The 21,164-nt window shown below is 40.0% G+C and overlaps 1 protein-coding gene across 4 annotated transcripts in view; it reads left to right on the forward strand.

Annotated features, from left to right (window-relative positions):
* OTUD7A (OTU deubiquitinase 7A) overlaps positions 1–17,721 on the forward strand; it is a 77,420-nt gene extending 59,699 nt beyond the window's left edge. For 2 of the 4 annotated variants that reach the window (XM_056499541.1, XM_056499542.1), the window contains 7 exons: positions 502–629; positions 1,348–1,460; positions 6,819–6,946; positions 8,470–8,619; positions 11,191–11,305; positions 11,553–11,637; positions 13,418–17,721. In XM_056499541.1, the coding sequence (XP_056355516.1) occupies positions 502–629; positions 1,348–1,460; positions 6,819–6,946; positions 8,470–8,619; positions 11,191–11,305; positions 11,553–11,637; positions 13,418–14,851 (2,153 nt within the window). In that variant the 3' untranslated portion in view covers positions 14,852–17,721. The remainder of the gene's footprint in view (positions 1–501; positions 630–1,347; positions 1,461–6,818; positions 6,947–8,469; positions 8,620–11,190; positions 11,306–11,552; positions 11,638–13,417) is intronic. The other 2 variants (XM_056499543.1, XM_056499544.1) reach the window with 1 other exon arrangement.
* The last annotated feature ends 3,443 nt before the right edge of the window (positions 17,722–21,164 follow it).

Genomic DNA, 21,164 nt, shown 5'->3' on the forward strand with positions numbered 1-21,164 from the left:
TTGTTTCATTATATTAAAATGAACTTGAAAGCCTGTGGCTGGTTGTATTTTTAGACTTTCTATCATCTTGGATGCTTGTCTCTTTATTTGGGTGTTGAAGCCAAAGGAAATTTCCTGCTGTGTGAGAGCTGGAGCCTTTGGGGGCCGGCACTGTCTGTGATTCTGAGGTGCCTGCAGTGCTTGTTAACATCCTTGTGCCTGCTGGCAGCTGCAGCTAAAACCAACCTGTGCACTGAATATTCCATAGCTTGCAGCAAAGTTGGAGTTGCCTGCAAGCAAACACTGAACTAGTTAAAATCCTTGGTCGTTCCTTAATCAAAATTTAAAATGTGTTAGTACTCCCTCCTGTTGTTCATTAGCTTATTTGCAATGACTCTTCCTTTTGGAAACCTTAAAAATAGTGAGTGAAGTATTTGCCAGTGAGAATCTTCAATTATGTATTAGCTATTTCAATTTCACTGTAGCTTCTTTAAAACTGGCTGTCATCTTGTGCTGCCTTAGGGATGTGGGGATTTCACGACCGGGACCTTGTGTTACGGAAAGCTCTCTATACTATGATGAGAAGTGGAGCTGAAAGGGAAGCACTGAAGAGAAGATGGAGATGGCAACAGACTCAGCAGAATAAGGAGGTCTGTATGGCTCAAAGACAGCCTTGGTAATATCATCTAGAGTTACAAACAAACTTCTGAAGTTTGCTGTGAAAGTTTTAATTGCTGTCAAATTCCTTATGCTGCCATTTTGCATGGGGAAAGAAAAACTTGTATTTGAAATTTTTATACCAGAATGAAAATGTGTTTGTAGCTTTGTGGGTATGCCTATGCCGAGTTTTGTGCCTAAAAGGTCTAAGATGCATTTGGAACCTGTTGAAAATGAAATGTGTAATTTAGCTATCAAAAGCATTTGAAAAAATGAGTGGATGAAATCCACAGAAGAGAGAGAACCCCATTTAGGAAAGATTTCCCAGAATTGTGTATTAAGATTTTTAGAGCTGTGGGCAAATATTGACTGGAAGTGTTCTAGTTAAAATCATCTGTAAATTTAGACTGACTTTTGATTAAAAGCTGTTGCTATTTTCTGAACATGTCTGTGCCTAAGCAGTGGCTAGAAAAGCCAAATTTCGGGAGTAGTCCTGAAGGCAAACAAGTGAATGTGCTACCTCTACAGTTGGTATTTTAGATCTTTTTAATAAGTTAATATTCTTTCACCTGACTAGGAATGTTGACCTATTAATGGTCCAAGATACTGAACTGAGTCATGTGTGAAACTCAAGTTAGTTGTAAACACTGCTACAGCCCTCTGGTTACACTGTGTCAGCAGAGCGGTGACAGCATTTCCTTCTGCCCCCAGTCAGGTTTGGTATACACGGAAGAGGAGTGGGAGCGTGAGTGGAACGAGCTGCTCAAGCTGGCGTCGAGCGAGCCGCGCACGCACTTCAGCAAGAACGGGGGCACTGGTGGGGGGTGAGTTCAGACAGACACAACCTCTCAGGCTTCTTCTCAGCAATGCACAGCTGAGTGAAGGTGTTCACAGCACCACCAAACTGCCTTTGCAAACGTTGTACTCTTTTGGCATGTCAGAATTATCTAAATATCCCATTATAATATTTAGCATTTTGGTGATGTTTTCTTAGTTATCACACTAACTTTTGAGGTTACTTTATGTCCAAAGGAGTGTGCATTTAATATATTGTAATTGCTTTGCTTGTGGAGTGAGCTTGTTGTCAGTATTATTTAGTTTTTTCTCAGGTATATGTTTGTGAAAATGTTTGGGATGAAACAGTATCTACAACATTTAAATATCCCTGACCTACATATAGAATCTGCTTTAAATAGCTGCTTTCAGTGCAGTTATCCCCAAAGGACAGGATTATTGACCAGCCTTCAGAATGTTCAGAATGCAGAAGCTTTAGTTTTTGTGTCTAGTGTTTATCACTAAAACTATTTAGTATTTGCTCAGTACAAAACCTGCTGTTTGCCCCAGAGAAGGTCACATGTGGTGATAAGTAAATTGGCAAAAAAACGCATACAGCACAATGAGAGTAACAAAGTTTATAGAAAATATTATTTGGGCTCTGAAAAAATATTTCCTTTTCTCTTTAACCTTGTGGTGTTAAGGATAGGTAATTCATAAGGACTTTTTCAGAAAATTTTCAGCCACAGTGTGTCTCATTTTCTTCTATTCTCAAGTGAAAAAAAAATATTTATTTTCATTTTAATCTCTGGTTTGTTTCCTATGTTTATAGATATTTTCCTGTTGATACTTTTCAGTTTTCTAATGCAGTTCAATTCGTATTTCTATTAAGTCTGGTCATTCAACCCCAATTTTCTCTGACCTGTTGTATTTCATTCTGTATGTTCCATATACCACATATTTTCAGTACCTTCTAGTCAGAGATGCCCTCAAATGTTATCTTTGGCTGGCAATCAACCTTCAGTTTCCAGGTAGCTACACAGGAAGTAGTACTAGTACATAAATAACCTTCTCATCATGGTTTGCATTTATCTTTTTTTCCAATCAAAATAAAGCAAATATGAATAGCCAAGAGTTAATTTTTCCTTTGAAATAGTGAAAGAGGAATAGGCAATCCTTATCCTATTAAAGATGTGAATGTATATTTCTCTTTACATTCATTCTGAATACACAATGAATGTGGCAGAATGAATTATTTTTTCAGTTTAATGAGCCCATGTTCAAAGAAGGGCCCTTGACTAGGAAAAGGAATATGAAAATAGTATTTTTGAGATAGGGTATATTATGTCCTCTAGTTAGGTACTATATTAAGCAAGCTTGCACATCAGTCTTTGAACTGTAGATGAGAGGTTTTCCTTTGGTGTCAGAATAAGCTAAAGCATCAGAAGTTGTATCTGCTGCAGAAGAATACAGTGACAAACCTAAGGCTGGAATTGTGCTGACTCATTCACCTACAAACTTATTTTAGTTGTTTTTCAGAATGGACTACGTGCAAAGGAGATCAGCAATTGTTGCTAAATTTCTAAAGATTTCTCCTTTGAGACCACTCTGATTCTGAGGCTAGGAAGTTGGAAAAAGAGAAAAAGGAAACAGAAAAACCTGGTTCTTAAGTTCTTGTTTCCAGTATGTAAAGCAGAGCAAACTTATGAAGTAATTCTTGTTTTGAAACAGATTTTCACATCTTCCTATATATGTAAAACATTATTTCCAAATGGATATAATTGCTTCATTTATCTCCATTTACAAGCAAAGGCAGGGCACTGAATTAAAGGAACTTCATTGAAAAGAGGAAAATGTCTAGTACCCTGTTTTTTGTTAAGAACCTAGCTATTGTTAAGAACCATCCTGCTGAAGAAAATTCCAACCCCTTCCTTCATTGTGCAATTGTCAAAGAATGTTCTCATGTGAGAGTGAATATCCCTGTTGTTATTCACTGTTGAAAACCCAGGTGCTATTGTGGTTGGAGCTCATACAGACCCTGGAAGTGGATAATATTATTGTCACCTCCTAGCTGTGTCTGTGCTGTTGGCATTATCTTATTAATAAATTCAAGTGACTTAAATGGGGAAGAAGGGAGGGAATACTGCTGTAATCTTCCTGTGTGTTGTTGGAACTGAGTTTGAGGCAGAAACCCAGAACATTTAAACAGGAAGTACCTATCAAATATGAGTGTCCTCTGAGGTTTTGGACTGTTTGGTATTCAGAGTGCTTCAATGAACAGCTCTTCATGTACAACTCCTGCAGCCATGCAAGACACCCACCTTGTGCATAATTTAGTTTAGCCCATTTAACAAGACATTGCCCTAAAATTATTTTTATTTGATCTGGTGTCTCTTACAAGAGTGCTATTTCTTTTAAACTGTTCAGTGTATGCAGCAATTATAGGGTGCAGCTAAAAATGGTTCATTATAACATTTATTGATTATTAGCTGTGGTTTCTAAAGGCTAACACCTCTTTTTATCTTTTAGTTCACATAAAGTACTGAAGCCAAGCACAGCCAAATTGCTGTGGTGATTCAAATATGGAACCCAAAGCATTCACATTCTGTGTTTCCTTTCCTTTAGTCAATTCAATATACCTTTTTCCCCTTGAAGAATGAATGTTCCACTACTGTGCAATTTCCTGTATTTGAATTGAAGCCTATTGCTGACAAACACTGTAAGGAAATCAAAGGAAAGATTCCTACACCTACAGCTGCAGCTGTGGTTTGTGCTGGTTTTCATTTGGGGATTGTTAGCAGGAAAAGAAAGATGTCAGACACGGAATGGAGGCAAAATGAGCCCTGAACTCTGATATCATTCTGATCTCCTGCTTCTGGCAAATCACCAGGTTGGAGAACTTTATCCCTGTCACGTTATTTCAGTTCATCTCAGCTGTCTGAGGGCATTGTGTGTGAATCCCACAACAAGTCCTTAAACTCAGAATAGCTGTTAGAGTCTGTTGGACTGAAAATCTGCAGCTGTGTGTGGGGAAGGAAGGCAAGGTTACCATAGGGAGCTGTTAGAAGGACATCCAAGGACATGAGAACAGATCCTGCTCAGAGTTTACAGGCAAGAGAGCAGCAGCCAGCCAGGTGGAACAGCAGGGTAGGTGACTTTTCCCTTCCAGCTTTTTGAAAGAGGTTTTCATTCATTTCTGGGTGCAGTACAAATTGGATTTTCCATAAGAGAAGGAGTCTCTTCGCTGTGCTGAAATGGTGTCTGCTGTGTTTGGACTGGAGGTACCAATGGGCCTGTAGGTCAGACTGAGATTTTTATTTTTATTTGGTTTTCTTTTTATTAGTAATTTGCTCTTAGAATCGAGGTAATTTATTTAGTCAGAGTGTTGTGGTTGACAGGATTCTGCAATGCAGACTTACATGTTCTTATATAAGTGGATTTCATTATTTTAAGTTAGCTTTACATGAACAGAGGAATTAATTTCAGTTTCTTAAATTTCCTTTGGTTCTGTATTTTATTGACAAAAAAATTATTTTGTCCACAATTTTCATGGTCATATAGCCAGCATACATAAAAGATCTCTGAAAAAAAGTGGAATGATCAGTGGATCAAAGGATGTGGCAGGTTGCTATGGATACTTGTTAATGATGATTTTTCATTCTCATTAATCTTTAGGAAAATTCATACTGCACCCTCAGCAAGTGGCACTGAAATAATATAAAATGGGCCATATGGATTACTGGCAGTAATGGTAGAAAATTGAATATGGAAAAGGTTTGCTGGAGAGGCTGTGGACTCCTTGGAGGTACCCAAAAGGTGTCTGGACACAGTCCAGGGCTTTGGGTGGCCCTGATGGAGTGGGGCTGAGTAAGGGGTTCCCTAGAGCTCCCTTCTGACCTCAGCCACTCTGATCCTGTGGCTGTGAGCAGTGGAATGTGTAATAGCAGACAAGGGTTTGAAATATGTGAATATGATCAGAGATAGTGAATCAAGCAACATGGGAATGTGATATGAAAAAAGCCCAGTGGAATTTTGGAGTTTATGCAGTCAGGCATGGCATCAGCTGATCAAAGGGTTAGAGATCCCTCTGATAACAGCTGTATCTGGAATATGTCTTTCACTTCTAGAAACCTCATTTACTAGGAGATGATGAATAATTAGAGGATTTGAAGGAACAAATTAGGACTGATGGGCTAGAAATACTAATGTGAGAAGATAGCTGGAAATCTTTCTGGCATATTTTCTTGCCATCATGAACATGATTCCCCTGAGTTGCTTTTGGCTGACAGATTACTCTGAGGTGACAGAATGGACTGCAAATGCTGAAAAGCTGTCACAGCCAGCTGTGGAGAAGAGTTCAGTAAGGGGAAAAAATTGCAGAGTGGGGAATTTAGTTTGAACCAAATGGGAAATTTAGATTGAAATTTTTCCTGATGAGTCTGGGTGGTGGGAGGAGGGATGCAGGGGAGGAGAGGTGTCTCACTGCTTGACCAGTGAATGTTCTGCACCAGCCTGCTGGTGATCATTTCCACCCTGCTATGCTCCTAGGGGTGAAAAGATTTTAAAGTGAAGTTCCAGGGATGGGCTGGTTGCTCTGAGAGGTTGCTGTGTTTGTCCCACACACTCTGGAGCAATGTCCAGGCACTTCTGCTCTGTTACAGTTCTTCACATACACAGAAAATTAATGGCAATCAGTTCTGGCAGGAGGAGCACACGTGCTGCCTCCATTTAAGAGTGTGCCTGTGTCACCTTGCCCATCTTTATTTGTCAGGGCTCACAAAAGCTGGGTTCTGGGTGTATTATATTCTTAAGTGGCACCCACAGTGAATTATCATCTTCACTTTTCTCTGCTTCCCACAACCCTACCGGTTTTCAGTCTTATTCCATCTAGTTTGTTTTTGTTTTCCAGGCAGAGGCAAAGCTTTGAAATGTGGTACTGACATTATTGACATTAAACTGGGAAAACAGGGGATAACTGAAACCAAAAATCCATTAAATTGTTCATGTAGTCATAGAAGGGCTTGGAAATGGTCAGCTAGAGAAGTGGGGACTTTAACAGATTTATTCTTGCAGTCCAGGTAAAAGAATGACCTGTTTGGTAGAAAATTGACTTTCTAGGTTGGTTTCCAAAGGTGCTGGGCATTTCCATCTCCTGGAAGATCTAAAGTATTGTGACACTAGTTGGAAAACTTTTTTTAAAATGCTGCTATTATTTTATTTATAAAAGTGCATTTTCCTTTCCATTTCTTTTTTAGCTACTTCAATGATTGAAATATGGGTTTCAGAAGAGTGATGTAAGGGGATATAAGGGACAGTGAAGAAGAAACAGTTGCTGGGGTGTGTTGATCCACCAAAGTCTCATGGTTGGTTCAAGCTGGTTCATGAAGTCTCAATGCTGTGTCTTCCAGAGTGGACAATGCAGAAGATCCAGTGTATGAGAGCTTGGAAGAATTCCATGTTTTTGTCTTAGCCCATATCTTGAGAAGACCCATTGTTGTAGTAGCAGACACGATGTTACGAGACTCAGGGGGAGAAGGTAAGAACTTTTATTAGAGATCCATGCACCTCTGTAAATTGAATCAGCTGCAAACTGATACCAGCAAAAGACCCAGCTGTAACATATCAGTGTTTGTGGCAGAGCTGCTGCCTTTTTCTGAAAGAAAAAAAAAAAAAAAGAAAACACAGAATGATGCTCAATCCATTTCTATTAGATAAAAGTAAAAAAATACAGGATAATTATATAAGCCTTGCTGAAAACCTCTTTATCCTAGATATTCACTATTAACTTAAATAACCACCAAATTACAGAACACAATACATTTCTGACTGGTCTAAGTGAACAAAGCTCTAATTTTGCCATGTTATTTAGGTGACCTTAAAACTCTGCAGAAATCAATCTAATCTGACTTTGAAAATTAGAATTTTAAATGTTTGCATCTTGGATTTTTGCTTTTAATGACTCCTTTGGAGCTTCTCATTCAAAAGTTTCCAGAATGTTCAATTCAGTTTGCACATGTGAGCACAGAAATGTTAGATCCATATGTGGAGCCAGCTGGACACTGTCTGAGCAGGACTCAGAGCATTAAATTCATCTCATTTCTACCATTCATTTCTACAGAATTCTAATTCATGATAGGGTGTTACTTAATTAAAGAGGGATGTTTTGTCTGATTAAAGGAGGGTGGAGGTTAAGCAGATGATGGAGTTTACAGAAATTTACTTCCACAGGAAAATGCTGTTTAATTTCAGTTTCAATTGCAAATTACGAACTGCAGTAATAGTTGTAAATTATTCTGTAAGTTATTGAAAAACACACCTGAAAGACAGTGCAGTCATTGGTCACAGCCAGAACAAGGGGTTCATGAGGGGCATTCATCTTCCAAATATTTCAGCAATAAAGTCTCATATTATTGTAGCAAAGGAAAAATAATTGGTTGGAAGCAAAAACATTGAGAGAGTTTTCCTGACCAAACTTGTTGTTTCCCATAATTTTATATATATAAACAAGCATAGAATATTTAAAAGGAAAATTTTGCCCTCCAGATGGACCATCCCATTCAAATTCTATTTGTAGGATTTTTTTGAGTCTTTACTTTATCATATATATACATATATATGTATATTCAGATATATACAATGTGTGTGATGAAATGTGTGGACTATAAACATATTTGCAATGTTGCTTATAGAAATCTGTTAATGGAAGGCACAAGCAGAGCATGTTACCAAAAGACCTGATATTAGAAAATAATTCTGCCTAGAAGCATTACATGCTTACATGCCTGATAGTCATCAAGATTTTGTTGTAAGACCATAATATTTCTATTAATAAACAATTAGAACAAGGAAAATTATGTAAGAGCAGAAGGTTTTCCTTTGGTTCTTTGTATATTTCCTGACATTTTTATCATGAAAGTTTACCTGTTGTGACTGTTTTCTGCATTGATTACCCCACTTTAAGCTGCTCTCCTGGAGCTCTGATGATATTGCACCACAATTGTGTATACAGCTCTTGTCTATTCTTTTACCTGGTTGCAAAAATCTCCTTTTTCTCTGCAGCATTTGCACCAATACCGTTTGGAGGAATTTATTTGCCACTTGAAGTTCTGCCAAACAGATGCCATTGCTCACCTCTTGTGCTGGCCTATGATCAGGCCCATTTCTCTGCTCTTGTCTCCATGGAACAAAAAGACCAACAGAGAGAACAAGGTATGCTTTAAACACAGCAACACTGCTTATATATTGAATACAGTGCACAAAGTACTTTCTTTTACTTGTAGATGTATTTATCTGTCAGAAAGGAAACAACACTCGCTACATTTTATTGCTGCATGTTTAGGAATCTGAGTGGCCTAATCACAAGACAATGGCACAGTCCATTTCTTCCTTTCTACCAATTGGAATAATATCAGCAGACTGACAGGAACCTCGTTTATCTCAGGCACATCTGTCTGCCTTCAGTATTCCAGATCTTACAAGAGCAATAATGTTTCAATGTTAAACGTCCTCATTGATGTCAGCAGCTGCTTTTCTGTAGGATCTTCCTGTACCTATAGTCCCACAGGAAAGGTGCTGGGCAAAAAACCCCTAGCAGATATCCAGCACAGCATCAGAAACATTAAATACTGACATTAAACCCCAGCTATCAAATAAAGTTCCCTGAGAGGAAATCTCTTGCACTGAAGACAGAATTTTCAAAGTCCCTCACTTTAGCAGGTTTGTTTTCCATGAAAACAGCAGTGCTTCACAGCAGCCTCAGATTATACCTTAAAATGGGAATACAGTCAACACTCAACTCAGTGAACACATTTCTGACACTCAGAATGTGAACAGGAGTTAAGACAACAATGACATGCTATAGACAATCAGCTCTAAGCTTTGTTTTGTACTTAACTTTATATTTGAATAAAATAGAGTATCGCTGAGCATTTTTAACAGGTATTTTCAGTATCAGTAGAAATCGCAAGCTTTAAAAAGGATTCTTCAAAATTTGTTTATAGAGAAAAAAAATATTTAACTATGTGAGAATTAGTTCATTTCACACTACCTATGGAGAAGAAAGTCACATTTACTTTTTGAAGTTTCTCTCCCAAAATGAGACTGCTTCAATTCTATGGTGGGACTTTGCTCCAAGCTTTCCATCATCATCTGTCCTGGGATTACATTCACAGTTCTTTACCAGGGTGTACCTGTAAAACCAGGTGCTACCAGAAGGGAACTGCTGTGTGTAAACTTACAACCTTACTCCTTCCTAAGTTGCCTTCTTCCTTTAAATGTTTTGAGATGTTGTGCTGCCAGGTCAGATGTCAGTGCCTGCTGGTAACTCTGTTAATTGGCAGAATTGGTTACCAGTTAATTGGCAGAATGCACGTTTTCCTTGTGAAACTTGTTCAGTTAATTGTTTTCTCAGTTATCCCAGCCTCTGTTGCAATAATTTTATTGAATGCATTAGGGCAAGCCCTCCTATTACACCGGGGAGCGTTAGAAGTGTATTCATCTGTCGCATGTGCTGTCCATTTGTGATGTCCATTTGTGATGTTATCTGTGCGTGTGCGGCTCGGCCCGGGCAGAGCGCGGCGGTTCCCGGCGCGGCCGGCAGGGGGCGGCGCCCCGCGGGGCCGGGGCCGTTCTGGGAGCGGCACCGGGAGCGGCCCCGCCCGCAGCCCCCGGGCCGCTGCGGCTGCCGGGGCGAGGAACCGCGCAACGCTGCGCCTCCGCTCCGACTGCAGAGCCGCAGAGTGGGTTACACACAGCACAGAGCCCCCTGCGCGGTCAGGTTTCAATAACGATGTTCAGTGGCTTCTCCAGGTTTCTTTGCACTTGGATTGTCTGGAATGAATACCCAGGGCAAGTCCTGAAGGGTTCTAGTGCAGAAAGGCAAATGCTTTGGTTGGCTGTCAGAGGTGAGGATCCTACCCAGGCTCTCAACAGCTTTTACTTGTTTTCCTAATGAAATGGAAGCAGATTGGCGGCTTTAATTAAAACTGACGTTGCTTTATTTCTTAGTCTTTTGCTGGTGATGAATGATAGGCACTCTGTGGCACCTGAGTGTGGTCCCCATGTGCTGAATATAAAGCAGAGTCATTAAGAGATGGAGTCATTAGGGCAGAGCCTGAGCAGAGAGGGGAAAGAGCAGAAGAGCAAAAGTGCTGGGCAGCAGTGCTGGGCTCTAAGAGCAATATTGGCCTTTGCACTGCACTCACTCAGAGGCCTCCAACTGACCTCTTTACCCATATATGTGTTGATCTCTGCTCTTCAATTATGTTCATTCAATTTGAATCCAAAATCACTGTAGCTTCCTCTTGCTTTATTTCTTAATGTTGATATCAATATATTTTTATTTCTTTGACAGTACAAAAATACTGAAATGAAAAGACAAAATAATTAAAAAACGTGAATCTCTGATTCTGAGAGATGGGCAGGAGTATTGCAACATGTTATTGCTTTCTGCTATTCTAATGGCTCTGCCTCTAGGAAATGTTGACTGTACAGTACAAATGGCCGTGTGGATCTCTCCAGAGGTCTCCCCTCCTCCACAGGTGACTGTCATTCTCTCCAGAAGCAATCAGTGTATTAACCTCTCCCTCTTTTATTGCACAAACATGAAAACAGGCAAATGGAGCTCAGTATAAATCTTTCGTGGTGCTTTGGATGAGCCAGTTCTGCAGCACAAATTCTGCCCTTCTTGAAGCAGTGATTCTGCTTTTCACAGCTGAGTCTTTTCTTCTTTTTGTTATTTTTGTTCCCCCCACCCCAATGCTTGTTTCTTTTCTGCTTCAGCGGTGATCCCCCTGACTGACTCTGAACACAAGTTACTGCCTTTGCACTTTGCGGTCGATCCTGGGAAAGACTGGGAGTGGGGAAAAGATGACAATGATAACACCAGACTGGCCAAGTAAGACCTTTCTGTAACTTTGGTGTTAAGCAGTAAAATGTCTTGAGCTGTACCTGGTTGAAGTACTGGGAGAACTGCTAACAGCAAGGGCTTGGTTCATATACTCTGCTTACATGGCAGAAGACATTGGAGGGCTCTTCAGCTGACAATCACAATCAGGCTGCTGTTAGATCTCTCTCTGTTAGGAAGTATTACTTATTCTTTCAGGCTTTTTGACTGTTTTGTTCCCTTCTTTTTTTATCTCTAGTTTGATTCTGTCTCTTGAGGCAAAGCTTAATCTTCTGCACAGCTACATGAATGTAACCTGGATCCGCATTCCATCTGAGACACGGGTAAGGTAAACTTCCCCTTTGGTCCCAGAGCATGGGAGGTTCAAGGCACAGTGGGACAGGCTGCCTGCAAACAGTCACTCATGGCTTGCTGATGCCAATTAGCCTTACAGATTTTGCTGGTTATTTGTTTTAATAACACAAGCTGCTTGTATTTTTTTTTTTATTTTTTTTCTGAAATGTGTCTTCTAGCTTAATTTTTCTGTTATATATTTCAGTCATTTGTGTAATTTAAAGAAACCTTTTCTCACCATTGTTTTTTCAGAACTTTGTCTTGCTCTCTTGACTCCACTGTTAGGTCACCATTTTCTTTCTGAGAGCGCATTTCCACCCGTGGACAGCTCCCAGTTTAGAGTGGCTGACAAAAGGCCACAGACTGGCACTGAACTGGAGCCTGCCTCTTCCAGAGAGCTGTTTTAGAACCATGCCCAGCTGGCACTGAGTCAGCTACAAATTTCACTGCAAATTGCATTGAATAAATGGAGGAGTTGGGCTGGAGGCAAAAGGTTGCTAGGAGAGGATGGAGGTGATTTATACAGCCTACACAGATGGGGTTTGAACAGAGAAACAGAACACAAAAGGAGAAAGTATTTTAACAAGCTGCAAGAGGGGAAGAAAATCCATTTTTCTACAGTTTCTACAGTAGTAGCTACCACATCAGAAAAAGGAGAGTCAAACTGGTCCTGCAGTTTTAAGTGATGAGCCCTTGTGGAACCTGGGTTACCTCTCCCTGCTCCCATTTGCTGCATCAGCACAATCAGGTCACTGCAGCACTTTGCCCTCTGCTCTGTGGGAGTAACACCTCTGCTCCCAGCTGAGTGTTGGGGTGCCCAGGGCTTCCTGGGAGAGAGGATATGTAAGTACCCAGGGACAGAGGCAGGCAGGTATTTCTATACCAGGATTATATAGATGTACAGAGCTTGCCCTTCCCCATGTCCTTGTAGTCAGTTGAGTATTTCAGATTTATCTCTAGCAGATTTTAGCTTCATGGTGCCTGAAAGCAAGGCTGTTCTGCAGGAGTACATGAGCTGTGTCCTGTTTTAAAGTACCCTAGGATCCATGTTACTGCATTTTCAAGGAAGATGTTTTATCATGTTACCTAAAATATAAGGTGGACCTCAGACTTGTGACTAGTTTTATCTGCATTACCTTTCCAATAAACATGAATATACATAATTTTATTCCTCAGCCTTCTTGCTTGAGTTTAATGTCTGATATTTCAGGTGACATGTTTAGCTCTGGTGCATCATACCTTTGATTTTCATGCACCAGAGACCTAAGTAAATAAAAAGTAATTTAAATAAGATGGGTTTTGAACATAATCAGTATTGAAATACTGCTGCACACAGGTTTGTGTGCTGTGTCCACCTCACAGCTTTCAGCAGCAGCTCATTTCCCTTCCATGGCATCTTCCCTAGTTCCTTTGCTGAGGAGACAGCCTGCACTGCTGATCCTCCCTGTCCTGGCTCACCAGGGGACTCACTTCCCCCATGACTCAGGCACTGACTTTCACAGAGCACAGGCTGACCTCTACTCTACAAATGTGCCTGAAATGAGCCAATAGCTACTATAGGAACAAGAAAATATGTAATTAGCACAGCCAGAAAAGTTTATTTAGTGATGAAACCATCAAAAAACCAAAGTCAAAAACGTCAGTGCTTAAATTAAAAAATGTATTTAAAATCAGTCAAAATCTGTATTGAATTTGGGGTGGGTATTTTTGCACCAATTCCTGTATGAAAAATGGATTTTGCTGTATCTAATTATAATTCCTTTTCCATAGCAGGCCCCTTTGGCTCAACCAGAATCCCCTACAGCTTCTGCTGGAGAAGACGTGCAGTCTTTGGCTGACTCAATGGACTCAGACCGAGATTCCATCTGTAGTAATTCCAATGGCAATAATGGCAAAAACGGTAAAGAAAAAGAAAAGGAGAAACAAAGGAAAGATAAAGACAAAACCAGGACAGATTCAGTTGCCAATAAAATAGGAAGCCTCAGTAAAACCCTGGGAATTAAACTGAAAAAGAACATGGGTGGTCTTGGAGGTCTGGTGCACGGGAAGATGAGCAGAGCCAATTCAGGGAATGGAAAAAATGGTGACACGGTAGAGAAAGTCAAAGAGAAGAAGTCCAAGTCTCGCAAAGGGAGCAAAGAGGAATCTGGACAGTCTGCGAGCACGTCTCCTTCTGAAAAGACCACTCCATCTCCGACTGACAGAGCCAGCAGCTCCCCCACTGAAAAGGCGAACACTAAACCCTTCTCTGACAAGCAGTCTGACCCTTGGAAGTACAGCACAGACGTGAAACTCAGCCTAAATATTTTGAGAGCTGCCATGCAGGGTGAACGAAAGTTTATTTTTGCTGGTCTTCTTTTGACCAGTCACAGGCATCAGTTCCACGAGGAGATGATCGGCTATTACCTGACCAGTGCCCAGGAGCGCTTCAATGCAGAACAGGAGCAGAAGAGAAGGGAAGCTGAGAAAAAGGCTGTGCTGAATGGCTCCTCTAGTAGGAAACTGGAGCCAGAAGCATTTTCAAAAGAAAAATTAGAACCATCTCCTCAGGATAGGGCATCACCTGTCTTGCCTCAAAGCCATACAACTCAACTGGTTTTAAAATTTAAAGACCGCACTAGTCCCACTCCCGGGTCCTTTTCTTCGCCCAGCAACGGTGCCAAGAGGAGCGGCCCCATCCCAGTGTCTGCCCACTATAGCCATACCCCCCCCATTCAACGGCAAAGCGTCATCCATCTGCATGATGTCAACCCCAAGCCGTCGAGCTTCCAGGACGACAGCTACAAGCCGGCGGTGGGCACGCTGAAGACGTGCGCCACGTACCCGCAGCAGAACCGGTCGCTGTCGTCGCAGAGCTACAGCCCCGCGCGCCTGCCCGGCCTGCGCACCGTCAACACGGTGGAGTCGCTGAGCTGCGCCCGGCCGGCCGAGCACAAGTCCCACACCTACAGCAACGGCTTCCACAGCGGGGACGGCACGGACTGCCTGGAGTTCGCTGACGAGGACGCTCCTCAGGGCTGGCTCGGCAGCGACAAGCACCAAGGCAGAAGCACAGTTTGCCCGGTATATTCCATCCAGCAGAGCCGCTGTAAGAAGGAGAACTGCTCCTTTTATGGTCGTCCTGAGACTGAAAATTACTGTTCCTACTGCTACAAGGAGGAGTTAAAGCGCAGGGAGAGGGACAGCAAGGGACACAGGCATTGAGGATTCTTCCATGACTACTTAGTTTTACCATTTTCTTACTTACAAAGTAAACAGTGTTGGATTGCAGTAAAAGGAATCCTTAAAAAAAAAGAATAAAGGATTGATGAGTAAATAGTGTCTAGCTCTTCGATTTTCCGGGGCAATGAGGAAATAATAGGAATAATTTATCATAAAAAAAATATTATTTTCCATTTTGTCAGTGTCTTTTTTACATGTACTGGTAAGCTGAAGGGTTGTTTACTCCTTTGTCACTGCTGTGTGTATGTTTGGTCAAAAATTTACTAATGGTGCCTGAATTTACACTGACATCACTCAGGTAGTAGAATGATAGGGGAAAGTCATACTAGTGAAGATGCGGTGTTGTAGTAGGGTAGTATCTGCCTTGCAGACATTTGAAATGATGTAACTATTATTGAGAGTATTTTTTCCTCAGTAAAAGTTAAATTTTTCGTAGCCTTTTTTTTCAGGAGGGTAGTGATTTTGCATACTGCACATTTTTAACATGGCAGCATATTGCATTGCTACTAACGTTGTATATTTCAGTCTGAAATGGAATGATTCTGGAAAAATGGGAGTGAAAGGTCTGAATTCATGAGGGCTGTAGCTCATCCTGATTTTAAGTTCTTACCAATTATTTCTAAATTTTCATTTAAAAAAATAGATTTGAGCCCCTTTTATTTGCCTTGAGTTTTTAAACAGGTTTTATAAGAAAATTCAATATGACTTCACGTTGCCAAGCCCCCCCCCACAGTATAGTTTTGCACACCTGAATTTCAGAAGTATTTTCGTTGATGTTAAAATGCAGAGAAATATTGCAATAAAATTCAAATATAAAAAAAAAATATATTAACTATGGACAATTTGATGGCCAGCTGGGAAATTTAGGATCACTTTAGACTCCAGCCACTTGCCAAAACCAGTGTAAAGCATCAATTTATTCCCTTAGCTAGTGCACAAACCTAATCATTATTTACTTATTCCTTCTGAATATTATTGAGTGATAATCATTGCAAATGTAACTACTTGAAGACTGTTGGCTCCACCTTTTCTCAAGTCTTCTAGAGTGAGTCATCTCCCCCTCAGGAGGCTCCCAGATGGCTGGAAGATGCCTCCAGCAGGAATGGCAGCTCCTCGCACAGATTTGCACAAGTCTGAGATCCAAATATTTACATAAGTGTTTGCAATACTTTTGAAAATAAAACTTTGCTCACAGAAACGTTTCTGCAGAGCAGACACTGCAGATACAGTTGAAGTAAATGGATGAGATGAGGAAGTATTCTGGGATGCAGCACTGGGTTTGCACTCCTCTGCCATCAGAATGTAACAGGAGCTCTTTGGTGTTGTCTCCATTGTAACCAATGGCTCATTTTAAGAGCTGATTTTGCATTAAGGGTGAAGTACTGCCTTCAGGGTGCTCAATCTGCCACCTCAAGGTGTAGAACAGGAGTTCTGCCTTCCTTGTTAGGGAATAACACACTTCTGGCCTACACAGGAAAGATTCTTTGCCAAAGAGTCTTCATTTCTGGTTATTTTCCTGCTGCACCCTGATTTTAATCTTGACAAGGGTGGCACCATTGCATACAGTTAATCCTAATCAACCCTGAAGCCAACCCTAAAGTCCCTGTGAAACAAGATGCACAAATTCTGCTGCTGTGTCCTGGCTTTCAGAAAAAGCATGTGAGCTATTTCCAGTGACTCAAATTGGTAGAACTGAGCAAATACTTAAAAATAACCATATTTTTAGGTTTTCTGCTGAATGGGAGGTTTCAAAATAAGTCCCTTGGTCACTTTTATAGAAAGTCAGGGTCTTTGCCATGTTAGCTGTTCCATGAATCCAGACCTGTACTTCATATTCCTTGTTGTATACTGAGCATACACTGAATCTTACTGAACTTGCATTCCTTCATGAAAGGGAAATGTTGGTATTTGTTAAAACTCCATGTGACTTCTATCCTCAAGGTAAGCACCTTCCAAATCCCGTGTCTCCTGTTGCATCTGCTGTAAGCAGTGTCTTGTTTTGCTTTGCTGTTGTGATTATTGCATTTAAGTTCTAATTGTCAAAGAAAACTGGGATTTCAAATTCTGCTAAAACAAGCCAGACCATGTTAAATTAAGTACTTGATTGTATTTGCTGCTCAGACTGAGAAAATTGGCAGGATAAAACTTCAAGAAAAATAGAAATATTTAAGAATTCTTAGGGCATTAGAGTAGCAGTAGTGTGTGATACTCTGAGAATCATTTCTGTGTAAAGTTGTACATAAGAAATATTACATTAGCAGCAAACCACACCAGCCATTGTATTTAAGTGAGTTACATCCTTTCTGAATGAGGGAAAAAGTATTACATATGTAAAATAAGCAATTACCATGAGATTTTGCTGTTTCTATAGTATGTTTTTAAGATCCTCTCATAAAAGAAAGAGATTTACAACTGGTCAGCATTTAGGTAAATTACTCTGTTCAGAATTACTGAATGCATTAGATTACTTTGAAAAATTAATCAGTCTTGTCTGTATAGGATATGAAACCTGAGTGTTCATTATCATCCTCAGGACATTCAGATACTTCCATAAATATTTACCTCTACAGGACTGCTCACTTTAAAATATCTGTTGTATAAAATGCTGATAGAACCCTTTTTAGTTGTGCCCATGTCCTTAGAATTTTTTTGTTGGGATATCTTTGATTAATTTTCTAATGGCTGTTTTCTTTTAGAATTATCTTCAGACATTCTTTCTGTTTCTGAGCTATTTGTGGCAGCTGTGCCATGGCTGTCATTAAATATGCAGAAACTGTGCCCCCTCCTGAAGAAGTGTTTTTCCATTAAAAGAAGACTGCAGCTATAGAAGAAAAATTTCTACCTATTTTTTAAATACAATTCCCAATTGCTCATGAGTTGCAGTCACCAGCACTGAAAGACATTGTGTCATTCCTTAGCTACCTGCTGGAGGTAACAACCTTCATACATATTTTTGTGTTGTACTGTATGCTAACCTCTGAGTGCTTTTTGGGTTCTTTTTTCCTGACAACTGGAAGTGTTTGCAGCCCACAGGCCATTCTTGTGCCTGATCTGCCCTCTCTGCACCCAGAGCTGCAGAGTTCCCACAGAGTCCCAGATGTGGAGAAATCAGCTTTGCTTTGGAGGGACCCTGCTCATTCCTTCTGTTAGCATGAGTGGCTGCAATGCACACACATATTTTGGCATTTGTTTTTGGTTTTCCCCCCTCTTTTCTTGATAATGAGTCAACATTTGTGACTGTAGTCCAGATTTCAGAAGTACAGAGTAATACTGGGTAGGCTACACCTTCCCAGATGGATCCAAACTCACCAGGAGATACTTAGGTTGGAGGAAGCTGGAATTCTTTTAAAGTATGAATGTGCAATTTTTCTAATTTAAAAAAGGCTTAAACCTATTATGCTTTTTTTTTTTTTTTTTTTTTTTTTTTGCTTTGTTCTGAACTCTGGTACAAAGGTCTGTTTGTAATAGAGGATACCTGTGATACATAATGGGTTTCAGTCATGCTTTATGTTAATGTTTCATTTAAAATTATTTATACAGAGTTAATGAACCACTGTCAGAGTTTACTACTATATTTTCAGAGTTGGGTATCAATTGTAGCACATGGCTAACCAGCAGCTCATTCAGAAGAAGGTTTTAGATTATCAAAAGTGACTTCAGAGTCTGGATTTTAAAACAATTGGTGAGCCTTGTATCCTATAAATGCAATGGCAACATTGTCCCAGCTTTCTTTAGCAATTAGTTGCTTCTTCCTAAATCAAAGGTACCACGAGGAGCATCAGGAAAAGAAAGATGCTGCACTTGCAAGGTTTTGTGTTGCTTGTACCCTCAGAAGTGTAAGCAGGCCAAGGGGATGGTTAGTGGTGTTTGTGGGGCTGAGAGCTGAGCTGTGAGCAGTGGACCTGTCACACCCAGGGCATCTGCTGGGTGATGAACGTGTGGATATCAAAACATGCACAGCACAGAGCTGACAAAACACTGCCCTCCACCTCCCTGATTCTGAAACAGCTACACTGGTGCTCACCTTCACCCCTGTGGATGGTCTCCCTGACAGCAGAGACTGCTTATCTTCAGAAACTTTCTGCAAGTGTTGAAGGATAAATGTTTTTGGTCAAGGCTGTCTTTGGCAGTGTGCTCCCCACGGGCTGCCTGCCATTAGTCTTCCAATGAGACAATGGATGAGGGTTTTGCCTGAGGAGTGAAGAGAAGCCTTAGGCCTCTTTGGGCTGCATTTGCTGTTCTGTCCCATGAGTAGTGGGGGCCTTAAATCAGGTGCTTCATTGAATGGAAAACACTGCAAACTGGCCATGAAAGTAAAGTATGAGTGAGGGAGCAAAGTCTCCATAACACTGTGAGTGTTTTGCACAGGTGAAAACCAGTATGTTCCTAAAAACCACAATGATCTCAGATAAATTTAAGTCCAGAGAAGCAAAATAACCGATGCTGATTGTAGATGGCTTTTCAGCTTAGTGTATGTTAAATCTCTGTCAGTGTATTTGAAGAGTATTTGTTTTAGAGAATGGCAGCTTATGTGAAGGATCACCAAACTAAAGCATAGAAATGAAATTATTTCAGTAACAGACACTAGTATCTATTTTAATTTGCACATGGGTTTCCAGTGTTTATGACTAAAATCTTATATTGTTAAAAATGAGAGGAAAACAACACAAAGGTGTTTGTAAGTATGTTCTATTTGTAGACTTAAGGCTGTATTATGTTGGAATTTCACAAGCCAAGTTTAAATTGTAATATAGAAATTATTTTTATATTATTTTCAAAATACGCTACAGAGCAATATTTTGCGCCTTTATTATAAACAGGGTCATCATTTTAGTAGGTTACTTTCAGAAATGCTGGTAGAAATTAACCATGAAAAGAAAGCTTTGTAAATGTACTTGTTTCTAACTGCTCTGTCTGTTGTGCACATCTGTATCTAATGTCAGTTGAATATACAATTTTTTTTAAATTGAAAAGCTTTAAATTTTTCTTTATATATTTTGGTACAACACAGTTCCTCTCTATTTAATTCTCTTCCAGTCCTTATCAATAGCCACTTTTATAAGCAGCTTCTGAATAAAGATGAATCTGGAAAATTTCCTTACCAAATGAAACATTTCTGCACAGATATTGATTGACTTGGGACATTCATAATACACCCTGAAGCCATTGGAGTAGGATTTGGGGTTTTTTTGGTTGTTTTTTTTTTGTTTGTTTGTTTGGGTTTTTTTGTTTGGTTGGTTTTTTTAAAAAAAAAAAAAAGAGAATCAGCTATTTATTATTCCTTCAGACTAAAAATCAAGAATGAGTAACCCATGCTATCATTCAGCATCTGGAGGAAAAAAAAAATCCCTCTAGGTCATAGAAAGGTCATCCCTGATTGGCAGATAGATCCTCTTAATATGTATCAAATATGCATTAGCTTCTTGCAGAATGAAGTGTTTAGATATTATTTCTTCATAGTTCTTTGTACTGTACATATCAATTACTGATGAACTGTGCAAAAAGAAAAGACTTCATAAATAATGCATATATTAAATTAGAAGTCTGTGTAGTTTTTAAAATTCCCTAACTTTTGTGGTTTCATTTGTTGGGATTTGTTTGTTTAATACCTTAATACTATTAAGGTATTTACTGCAACCAAAATTTTCAAACCTAATGATTGTGCATCTGGGTTTCTCCTGATCAATAGACTGGTTTTAAGGTGTTCTGAGCATCAGTTTGTGTGGGAAGAAAAGCTCCCTCTTGGTTTCAGAAAATCAATTGTGACTCCAGCACATATTCAGGTTTTTTTCTTATTAACACTCTACACTTCTTTTCAGTCAATGGAATTTGCATTTTTTCTTTAGCTATCTTCCACGTGTGAACAAGTAATTTGGCTTATTCATAAAGTGATTGTTTGAGTATGGAGAGACTTGCCTTGTACCAAAACACCATATAATTGTTTAACTGTTGCATTCTTAATGGGGCTCTTGTATTCCACTGCTGGGGTGGGGAAATAAGACCTTATTTTTCACTTGAGTTTTGTGATGCTGTTATTTGTCTGGTTGGGTTATTCCTCTTGAGTGAATATGCTGTTGTGATTACTGTTTTCTGATGGTTTCTCTCCCATTACCTGGATGCCTGTACTGTACCAAGAGAATTGAAATGGCTGATGCACATTTGCACTGTGGAACAGGCCATGTGGGTAAAAGCCACCATGTTCCAAACAGCCTTAAAATTATGACTCTCTGGGGACTGAGAGTCACTTAACTGGATGCAGCCTCTGTCCTACTTCCTCATTTACCCGTGACTGTAA

The sequence above is a fragment of the Oenanthe melanoleuca genome, chromosome 10, assembly GCF_029582105.1.
Source record: "Oenanthe melanoleuca isolate GR-GAL-2019-014 chromosome 10, OMel1.0, whole genome shotgun sequence".
In the NCBI taxonomy this organism is placed as follows: Eukaryota; Metazoa; Chordata; class Aves; order Passeriformes; family Muscicapidae; genus Oenanthe; species Oenanthe melanoleuca.